At 33.0% G+C, this 11,891-nt stretch overlaps 1 protein-coding gene across 1 annotated transcript; it reads right to left on the bottom strand.

The window, feature by feature from the left end:
• Positions 1-3,117: 3,117 nt before the first annotated feature.
• On the bottom strand, positions 3,118-11,455 carry LOC126891080 (putative uncharacterized protein DDB_G0288537). The gene is made up of 2 exons (XM_050660258.1): positions 11,070-11,455; positions 3,118-3,625 (listed from the first exon to the last, which is right to left on the bottom strand). Exons 1-2 carry the CDS (start codon positions 11,453-11,455, stop codon positions 3,118-3,120), a joined length of 894 nt encoding a protein of 297 aa, XP_050516215.1.
• Between the last annotated feature and the right edge of the window lie 436 nt (positions 11,456-11,891).

Below are 11,891 nucleotides of genomic sequence, written 5' to 3'. Positions count from 1 at the left end.
ATAATTTCTAGTAGGGTATTCGAATATGTCCATATTGATTCTTTCGAATGGTGTTTTTGGAGTTTCTGTTATGACTAGTGGTCCACTTAAGTTTTTTCTACAAATTTTAACTTTTTGGCAAATTTCACATGCTTTTACAAATTTCTCTACATCTTTTGTTAAATTTTTCCAATTATATTTTTGTTTTATTCTTCTGACAGTTTCGTTTATTCCACGGTGTAAATTATTTTTACCACAATGGTAATTATCTAAAATTTGAGGGATTTCGTCTTCGCTGGCTGTTTTAATTATATTTTGACAGATTCTTAATTTTAATTCTTTGTCAGCAAAAATATAAGAAAATATCTCTAGAATAGGTAGTTCGAGATTATTTTATACACAATATATTTTTGATTCATCGAATTGATCTTTATTTGCAAAAAGTACAAGAAACAGGTGTGATATTACTCGTTCGGGATCAAAAGGTAATGGTATAATAAAATATTTTCGATCTTTTACTGTTTTGCTGTGTACAATATTAATTCTTCTGTTACTATATTCCATGTTTTCTTCGAATATGTCATTCATTATTTTCTCGTGAAGTTCTTCAAGTTTATTTTGCCAGAAAAAGATAACAATATTTTTGTTAGATTTGTCTAATAAGTCCGTATTCGATATTTCAACTTTAGAATAATCGATTATCGACTTAGTTCTATAAAGTTCGATAAACTTGTCAAGTTCTTCGGACATTTTTTCTATATCTTCTTCATCGTTGTCTTCCTCGTTTTCTTGTGTGTCCGTGTCGTCTTCATTCGATGCATGTAATGTATATTCGATTGAAAGTTTGCACAATCCTTAAAATGGTTAATCTTAATCCTTGAGAGGGCATCAGCGTTTCTGTTTATTTTTCCTGCACGATGTTCTATTTTATAATTGTATTCTTCGAGTTTTAGGCGCCACCGCGCTAATCGGCTTCCGGGATCTTTTATTGAGAAAAGCCATGTAAGGGGTCGATGATCGGTAATAAGTGTGAATTTTCGGCCAAAAAGGTATGGTCTAAAATGTTTGACTGCCCACACAATAGCTAGTAATTCTCTCTCTATGGTTGAATATTTTGTTTCTGCACCGCATAACGTTCTGGAGGCATAAGCTATAGGTAAATCTTTTCCTATTGGGCCTTGTGATAGAACGGCTCCAATCGCGAATGCACTAGCGTCAGTTGTTAGTAAAAATGGTTCCTCAAAATTCGGATATATGAGTATTGGATCTGATGTTAGAATATTTTTGAGTTCGTTAAAGGCTTCTTTGCATTCAGAATTAAAGATAAAAGGTACGTCTTTCTGGAGTAGTTTCGTAAGTGGTTTAGAAATTTTTGCAAAATTTGGAATAAATCTTCTGTAGTAACCGGCTAAGCCTAAAAATGATTTTATTTCTTTGGTGTTCTTTGGTTCCGGGAAGTTTTTGATGCAAGAAATTTTAGCTGGATTTGTTTTTACACCATTTTCTGTTACAAGGTGGCCCAAATATGCCACTTCTTTTCTTAAAAATTCGCATTTGTCTGGCTGTATTTTTAAATTTGCTTTTCGTAACCTTTTAAAAACTTCTGTTAGTCGTGACATGTGATCATGGATAGTGGGTGAGTAGATAATTATGTCATCCATGTATACTACTCCATTACTCTTGTCCATTACTCTTTGGAAAGTAGATGGAGCATTCATTAGTCCGAATGGCATGCGGACAAATTCATAATGCCCATTTTCGACGGAAAAGGCCGTTTTCTTAATGTCTTGTGGCTCGATTTCAATCTGGTGAAATCCAGACGCTAAATCTAGTGTTGTGAAGTATTGGCATCTTCCTAATTGGTTTAATAGTTCTGATATTTGTGGTAGAGGATAACGGTCTTGTACTGTCAGTTCGTTAAGCTTGCGATAATCAATAACAACTCGCCATTTTTGTTTTCCTGAGGCATCCAATTTCTTCGGTACAACCCAGACTGGACTCGAATATGGCGACACGGTTTTCTGGATTATTCCTTCTTCTAACATTTTATTAATTTGCGTCTTTACCTCTTCCTTATGTATTTGAGGATATCTATAGGATTTAGTGAAGATATGTTTAGCGTTGTTTGTATCGATTTTGTGCTTGATTTCGTTTGTGAAAGTCAATTTGTCGCCTTCGACATAAAATATATCTGCATATTCAGTACAGATATCTAAAATCAGTTCTTGTTCTTCGCAATTTAGGTGATCAATTCTTAGTTGTTCTTTAATTATTCTTGTTCTATCTACTACGGGTTCTCCAAAATCATTTCCGTTGTAGGCTAGGATTGTCTCCGAATTTTTGAAAGGTTCAATTGAAATGTCTGAAAATTCGATTGTCTTCGGCATAGCATTAGCATTTAGGACGGAAGTTAAGAATTCTCCATTTTCGTCTACATGGACTAATGCATGAGGTAATCTAACTTTTTCTATTTCTTGAGCTGATAATATGGCATCTGTATTTGATAAGTTGCATTTTAGTCTGCATATTTGTTCGGTCCGGCTGTCAATGGTAATTATGTTTTTCCTTTTATTCGTTTTCTCTCCGGTCTTTCAAGATTTTTGTCTTGATCTCGGTTATTTACGATAGTGTATTTTTCATTCATAGGGTTTTGGCATTTTAAATTTGATTCCTGTTTAGAATCTGGTTTAATTTTTATTTTAGGTTCGCTTTGTTTTGTTTCTGTAGGGTGTGTTGGTGATATGTCTTTAGGAGGTGTGTTTGTATCGTGTCCTACTTTGTGAAGGGTGAGAGTTTTAAAATTTGTATGCAACTGTCGGGATTTGAGATCTATTACGCATTCATAATGATCTAGAAAGTCTAGGCCTATTATGCCATCGAAATCAATGTCTAAATTGAAAATAAATACTTTGTGAGGATTATCGTCAGTGAAGGGAATAAGGACAGATTCTGTTATTAACAATTTTTGATCGGTTATACCTTGGATAGTAACGTTTTCAGGAAATCTATTATGATAATTGCGTGCTGTGTTTTCTTTGAAAACAGTGATTCCAGCACCTGTGTCGATTAAAAGTTTAAAAGTGTTGGTAGCATCGTTAATGTAATATAAATTTTTGCAACTCATGGTATGAAATGGGGTTACAGGAACCTTTGTTCGGGAAAATTGAGATACGGATGAAAATTGTCTAAGTTGAGTGCTTGGATTTGTTCTTGGATATTCGTAATATCCGTTGAATGGTTCGTATGGTTGGGAGGATGATTTTGATTCTGAAGTGAAAGAAAATCCTGATAATTTTCTGTGTCGAGTGTGTTATTGGTTTCGTAAAAGTTATCTGTTTGTATATTATTTTCTGTATAATAATCTGTTTCATAGTTATCGGTATTATAATAATTATCTGTATAGTAATCGTCTGTACAATAGTTAGTCGTCATTTCATCAGGGTATTCATTTAAAACATGTGCCCTTTGAAAATTTTCGTTTCTTTGAATAACTGATGGACGATTTTGATTTTGATTTTGAGATGAAAAGGAAGGTCTCTGTTGGTTGAAATTTGGATTGTTGGAGGAATATTGATTCCTATTAGGGTTTTGATTGTTTTGATAGTTGTTAGGTCCATTATTATATTGGTTTTTATAACCGTTAGGCCTAGAAAAAGATTGATTTGGTTGTACGAAACGGGAAGAGCGGCATTCAAAATTTTGATGACCTATTCGGCCACAATTTGTGCATTTTGTAAATTGAGACGAAGGTCTTCTCATTGGCTGAGAGGGTTTAGGAATAGTTGACTTAGAATTGGATTTTTGTTCTTCAAAATATGACAATTGAAGTTCGCGTCGGATACGATTGTTTGCTTCAATGAGATCTTTAGGGTTACTAGCCCTAATAATTTGTCCTAGACGAGGTTCTAAACCGGTTAAAAGTGTGTTTAGGGCCATGGTATCGATTAAATCACATTGGGCGGTTTTTTGTTCTGCGGATAAATCTGCAATTTGGATCGAGGCGTACATTTTTGCATTCAAAACTTGAGCGGTTAAAGAAAGTTAGAGGAGATTCGTTAGATAGTTGTCTTAGTCTTTGTAAGTCTTGTATTAAGGAGGTCAGGTCTCTACTGTCTCCGAAATGTAGATTTAGTAATTGTTTTATTTCTTTATAAGAAAGTGGTTTTCTAGAATTAATAAGCTGTGCAGCTTTACCTTTGAGTTTATTTTTTATGTGAATCGTTAAAAGAACGCGCTGATCGCCTGTAGCCATCTTAATAGCAGTCACACGCATCTAAAAATGTAGAAAGAGAAATCGGATCGCCTTCAAATTCTGGGATGATGGAAAAAATTTCCGAAAGCTTATATGGTTCGATGTCTTGTTGAGTTTGGGAACATGTGTCGGGCATTTTGCGGGATATTTTTAAACGAAAATGAATAATAGAAGTATGGAGAAATATAAAATCTCTGTATGTAAGGGAGATACAAATGTGGTATATAAAGGGGAAAAATGTATCAATAAAAATTAAAAATGTTATATAGAGACAAAAATGTATCAATATAAAAATATCAAATAATATATCAATAAAAATGTATCAAATATATCAATATAAAAATAGCAATAGAAAATATACCAAAAATATAGCAAGTAATACAAATATGTCAATAAAATATGTCAGAAATATACCAAGTAATAAAAAATATGTCAGTAAAATATCAGTATAAAATCGTATAAAGAAAAATGTCAATATTAATACTTTCAAATATTAGATAATCAACTTGTATTTTTTGTATTTTGATTAATTGACTTGCAGTATAGTCAATTTTGTAAATTATTATAACAAAATTTTTAACGGGATGATTCAAAATCAACTTACATAAAGAAGAACATCAGGACGCCTTGTTCTCTCTGCTCAGCTACCAGGGGCTTCACTAGGTGTTCCTTCCGTAGATCACAGGAGTGAGGTTGTTCGGAGATTCTTTCTTCTTTAAGGGTCGTCTTGTTCTCTCTGCTCGGCTACCAGGGGCTTCACTAGGTGTTCCTTCCGTAGTTCACAGGAGTGAGGACTTCCGCAGATTCTTTGATCCGTTAAGGGATAAGAATCCGCCGCTGCCAGTGAGTATACACGTGTTCTAGCAACGTTAAACGGATCCTACTGACTGCGCCAATTGTTAGATCACTAATCACGTATTTGACTTTTTAAAAAAAGAACTTTATTTGTTACACATTAAATATTCAAACAATAGTACAAAATAAATTAATTTAAAATGACTACAATAACTGGACTGGTCGAAGTTACAGCTAAGAGTGGTCCCGGCATCTGAAAATGGCAATTTATAGGTTTGGTATGAAGTGCTGAATCGCTGTTCCCATGAGAATTGGCCAACGGTTCGTACAAAGTTCATCTACTGCGTGCTCAGCGGTTTCTATGGGAATGGGATGATGAAATATGAAGTCGGCGAACTTAAGCTAGTTCAAGGTTAATATTTTCTCATATAACATATACAGCGTGTCTACTTGAGTTGGAAACATATGGGAAACTTTTTTATTATTAATTTTACGAAAAAAAGTTATTCTTTATAAAAAGTTCTGCATGCCCCAAAACCTAAGATTCAATTATCAGATATCAAATTTTTTCAATATTATACGAGGTATGTCAAAAAATATGAATTTCGGCTAAGGGTAAAGTACCTTTATTTCTCTCAATATCGAAAATTCTTATTATGAAAAGTTGTTTGAAAATAAAAACCAAGCTCAAATATGTAATTACATGCTTCTAATTGGAAAAAAATATTTTCCAAATTTTTCTCAAATTTATTGATACTAACTTCGTTTTTATTCATTACACATACGATAACTCTTTTATTATTACTTTTACGAAAAAAAGGTATTCTTTATAAAAATCTCTGTATGTCCTAAGAACGAAGATTCAACCAACAGATATGACATTTTATTAATTTTATACGAGTTATGTCAAAAAATATGAATTTCACTCAAGAGTAAAGTACCTTTATTTTTCACAATATTGAAAACGGTTATTAAAAAAGTTGTTTAGAATTAAAAACTATGTGTCAATATGCAATTACATCCTTCTAATTGAAATACTGTGAAATATAAAGGTGCTATAATATTGAGCGAATTTCATATTTTTTGACACACCTCGTATAAAATTAATAAAAGTTGATATATCATGGTTGTTTCTTAGATTTTAGACCATGCAAAGTTTTTTATGAAGAATAACTTTTTTTCGTAAAATGAATAATAAACGAGTTATGATATTTGTAATAATTAAAAACGATGTTGGGTATCCATAAATTTGAGAAAAATATTTTTTTTTTCAATAAGAAGCATGTAATTGCATATTTCATCTTAGTTTTTAATTCCAAACAACTTTTTATCATAAGAATTTTCGATATTGAGAGAAATAAAGGTACTTTACCCTTAGCCGAAATTCATATTTTTTGACATACCTCGTATAATATTGAGAAAATTTGATATCTGATAATTGAATCTTAGGTTTTGGGGCATACAGAACTTTTTATAAAGAATAACTTTTTTCGTAAAATTAATAATAAAAAAGTTTCCCATATGTTTCCAACTCAAGTAGACACGCTGTATATGACTATATCAATATAGTTCGATTATCCGAACAAATCGGTTTTCCGAACACCCCTGTCTCCCAATTAGTTCGGATAATCGACGCTCTACTGTATATTTTATTTATTTACTATTAACGGTACCACCCAATTATACATAGGATATTACAAAATGATACATTAAATAAAAAAATATACAAGCAATAAATAAAACTAATAAATCAAGGTCTATGTTATTACCATTTAGAATATATTATGTATAATAATAATATTGTTTATTTAGGAAACTTACATTATAATATAGATTTTCATGAAATAAAAAGTATACTGAATACTAAATAAACATAAAAACTCACTTAAGTAGACCAAAATCTTATATAGGGGATCGGCATAAGTCAGGCAACGCTCTCGAGAAATGTTTTGAGGGTAACGTAAGGGTCCAAAGATATCTGGAAATGCTCGAAGATTTATGTGGACAACGATCCAACACTCGCGAAAATCCGTCATTTCATGTAGGATGGAGCTTCGCCGCACTACGCGGCATAGTTGCGGGAGTACCTTAATGTTCATTTTGGAGAATGGATAGGCAGACGAAGAGTCGTTGAGTGGCCAGCACGGACCTGTGACCTAGCACCCTGTGGGGCCTTCTCAATTACCCGGTTTTTGCAAGAGGGCCACGCACCCTTCCCGACCTCCAAAACTGCAATTGAAGAATTTGATCTTCGCGCCAGCTTGATGTGCGTCGCCAGACCTGCCTCTCCATTGCGAAACGTTGCAATAAATACATTGATCAAGATGGGCATCAATTTCAACACTTACAGTAACCCTTTGTTTATTTGAATAAATTCATTTTGACCATGCATTTTTTCTCTTATTGCAAATTTGTTGCCCGACTTATGTCGACCCCTGTATTATAGCTATAATATATACACAACTAGCACTCCTTGTGCATGAGACTAAAAATATATATACAAACAAAGAAATATTTAATAAATGTATAAATATAAAAAGTTACATATGCACACTTACAAAAATCATTAATTTTAATATAGCACTTGACACAAATGTGTCTTGAATATGAGCTACAGTAAATTCAATGTTGTAGTTGGTAATAATAGTCTATTTACCTAGATATTTATTACTATTGTCCATTAATCAGTTCTTCATAGAATTGTGTTGTTTTGTTTCCAATTTGCGGACATATGTTTATAAATGGAACGGTCATTATTTTTCATGTAGAATTTCGTCTTTTGTTTGTAGCGCTTATTTAGAAACACCCTGTGTTGATGAAGAACGTTGCTAGTTGTTAAAATACCTAACTTTTTTATTATCCAATATAAGCGAATGAATCAAAAAGCAAAATGTTAATAAAGCCTAAGGCTACAGTTGAGTTTTAATTTCAATATTTTATATACGCTAGAATATTCCACAGGGTGTTCTGAACTTTGAGGAAAAAACACACTATCATTGTTACACCCGGTATACAATAACACTTATTTGTTTAGCAATAATATTATTACATCGATATTGTTAAAGAATAAGGCTATAACCTATTAAAAAAATCACTTAAATCGGCCAACAGATTTTGGAAATACGAGACTTCAAAAATGACAAAATTTTTAAATGGGCCGATTTCTATGCACGTAAGTTTATTTAATTAATTGAAATGTTGAATGGGTTGTATCTTACTTGAGTCTATAATAAAATAAAATAAATTAAGAGACATATTCACAATCAATTTATTTGCACAGCTTCATCAGATCTTGGTAACAGTAAACTAAATGATGGCAATTTTCATTCCTTGTATCGGCTCATTTAGTTATCTGTTACTGAAACCTGATGATGCTGTGTGTATTATTATAGAGAGCGAAACCGGTTGTCTGGAGTAAATAATAAATTGATTGTGACTATGTCTCTTAATTTATTTCATTTACTTTAATTTATTTAGGACTCCCTGAAGATTGGGACAGCCACCTGGAATCTTATTTGGAAGAAATGATTGGTGAATACCAATGTGGTTTCATATCAAAGAGGTCAACTATAGACCAAATACATATGTTAAGAGGTATACATGAAAAATGTGTTGAATATAACATACCACTTTACAACTTGTATATCGATTCACACAGGCGTTTGATGCTGTAGATCTGTAGATCGATAGAAGATGCTAAAGCAACTATCTACATATGTTAGGGATACCCAATAAGTTAGTTAAACTTATACAAATGACTTTGGAGGGCTCCAAAGCTATGGTGAGAATAGATGGAAATATTTGATATTGAAAATGAAGTTAGGCAAGGTGATACCTTGTCAACAACAATTTTTAATCTAACTGTAGAAGCTGTTGTTAGAAAATTGGATTTGAACGGCTGTATTAATACAAGATCTATGCAAATATGCGCATATGCGGATGATGTTGCCATGATAAGCTGCAACAAAAGGATATTAAGCGAAAATGCTATAGAGCTGAAAAAGGAAGCTGCTACGTTTGGTCTATGTATAAATGAAAATAAAACAAAAGATATGGAGTACACAAACTTGAATCAACATGAGAATCTGCATCAGTCAAGAAATACAAGCACATATTCTTAGCAGTAATAAATGTTTTTATGCATACAAAGACTTAATGAAAAGTAAGTTACTGAATCGTTAGTCTAAGCTTAGAATCTACAAAACAGTAATTAGACCAGTGGTCACATATGGATGTGAAACGTGGATCCTCTCAACCACTGATGAAAATCAACTGAGAATATTTGACCGCAAAATACTAAGGAAGATATTTGGACCAACACATTGCCGCGATGGTTCATGGAGAATTAAAATGAACCACGAGCTGGATGAACTAATGCAGAGCGCAGATATTGTTACATTTGTAAAGTCTCAAAGACTAAGCTGGCTTGGTCACTTAGAAAGAATGCCAGATAATATCGAGCTGTGGAAGTAATCCAGACATGGAAACCCCAAGGAAATAAAACAAGAGGAAGGCCCCGTAAAAGGTGGATAGACAACATAGAAACCATAGAAACATACTAAAACCATGAACATCAGGCAGTGGCGAAGGCAAGTATCCGACAGTGCAGAATGGAAGAACATTGTTAAGCAGGCCAAGACTCACAAAGAGCTGTAGCGCCATTACAAGACGAAGAAGATTGGGAATATGTATGAATCCTAATGAAAGTGACCAAATCACTGAGCAGTATCAAGAAGAGATCTATCCAAGGAAATATAAATCAATCTAATAGGTATAACATCATGCAAACATCTAAAAATTCTAATATTAAAGCTTAACATTTGAACTGATTCTTGATTCAATTTGGTTAATAAAACCATTATGCCATGTTTTACTCAAATCTTTGAATTCTGTTCTCAATGAAGAAAAGATTGGATAAATGTCCCAAGAATATATGGATCAAGTACAAAAGGATTTGAGAGAAAGAAACTGCAGAACAAAAGCTAGAAATAGAAATGAATGGAGAGGACTAATTGAACAGCCTAGGCTCAATCTGAGTTGTGAAGCCAAATGAAAATTTTATACAAAAATGTGACTGAATATAAAAAAAATATAAACTCTCGGTGTTGGTCAATTGGAGTATGGAGTAGCAGGCCTATGTTCTCTCCGATGAGACTCCAACAAAAGTCGAAAATCGTCTATTCAGGGGGCTGGACTGCGCTCCGTATTCTAATTGAAAAATAAGATTGTTTTGCATTCGCATTGCAACTGAATAAAAATGGAATTTTTATTTTATTTTTATATTGGTCGTTACTTCTTTGAGTAACTAGGTCTATTTTCTGTTGGAATTTACCAGCTGAACAGATGGGGTCTGGCTTGCAAATTTTAGAAGCCATGGAGGTGTTACCAAGGAAATGGACCAATAAGTTTTCAATTTAAAGATCTTTTAGTAATATTTTAATATTTTTAAATATTATTATTTTCATCTATAAAAAAATATGTTTAAAATCCAATGAGCATATTAGGGTAATACCTACTAAAATACAAAAATTATCTCTTGTGGCAAACTAAAATTTATTTTAAAAATAATCTTTGTATGGCATGGTTTTGCCACGGTACCTGGCACTATCAGATGAAAAATATCTGCATAAACTGTATCTTAAAGAATATAAAGTTCTTTTTGCAAGATTTGCAGATATTCTTCGAACTGACTCTAGTGGTGCCTGATCACCACTCCATGAACCATTTGGTTGATCTGATTGATCAACAAAACTAGATGGACAGTATATATTTTCATTACCATCTCCATTTTCATTCATACAAAAATTATGTAAAACTACAACGGCTTTTATTATATTGTCTGCATTTTCATCTTTTGCATATATTTGAGTTTTTTAATATCCTCCATCTGGCAACAATAATTCCAAAGGTATTTTCAATTACTTGCCGTGCCCTAGATAGTCGGTAATTAAAAACTTTTTGCTCTGCTGTTAAATTTTTTCCTCCATATGGCCTCATAATATATTTTCTTAAAGGAAAAGCTTCATCGGTAACAAGGAAATACGGCATTTCAATATTGAAAGTTTCATCCAAAACTTCAGGATCAAGGATATTGAACGCCTGTTGTTCAAAACGTGTTCCAAATACGCTTTCTTTAAATATCCCTCCATCACTTTGAGATCCATACGCTCCAATATCTACCAGTGTAAATCTGTATTGGCTGTCACAGACTGCTAAAAGTACAATACTAAATTGCTTCTTATAGTTAAAAAACAATGATCCACTTTTAGCAGGCGCTTGAATGGTGACATGCTTTCCATCAAAGGCTCCTAAACAATGAGGAAAGTTCCATCTTGTTTTAAAACCATTTACAATGTGAAGCCAATCCTGCTTGGTAGAAAGAGACTTCAGATATAAAGGATGGAGGGTATCCCAAAGTACCATGCACATTTCACAGAATATTTTGTGGACAGTAGTAAGCCCAATGTGAAATGTCCATGCTAGCACTTGCATTGACATGCCTTGAGAAAAAAACCTGAAACAGATTACCAACAATCGCATGATTAAATTGTACAAAATATAGGAGTCTGCATTCACTGTAAGGTTATGATAAGCCTCTCTTCAACAGAAATTCCATCAAAGCGATGTTGCACATTTATTTTTGATCTTACCAATTGCAGCAATTTTTCAAATACTAGAACCTTCATTCGTGTGTATTTAAAAAATTTCTGGGCATCCCAATTTTTCATGTTTATATAATAATTAAACTGGCCTCTGTTTTGTGTAAGCTGGTTAATCGGCCTCCGTTTGTATCTACGGTGTCTTCTATTTCTAAGGCTTAATGCTGCTCTAACACAAAGTATCACCGCCACTACACCTACCAAAT

The sequence above is a fragment of the Diabrotica virgifera genome, chromosome 9 (assembly GCF_917563875.1).
Source record: "Diabrotica virgifera virgifera chromosome 9, PGI_DIABVI_V3a".
NCBI classification, from domain to species: Eukaryota; Metazoa; Arthropoda; class Insecta; order Coleoptera; family Chrysomelidae; genus Diabrotica; species Diabrotica virgifera.
This window is presented reverse-complemented; position numbering and strand designations above follow the sequence as displayed.

Bases quoted from the DNA above. Each gene is read 5' to 3' on its own strand.
- LOC126891080 (XM_050660258.1), bottom strand. From the start codon at position 11,455: ATGTGCATGGTACTTTGGGATACCCTCCATCCTTTATATCTGAAGTCT. The intron at 3,626-11,069 runs GTATTTCCTTGT...ATCTTTTTCTAG, and splicing joins ACTTTCAATATTGAAATGCC to GCCTAACGGTTATAAAAACC.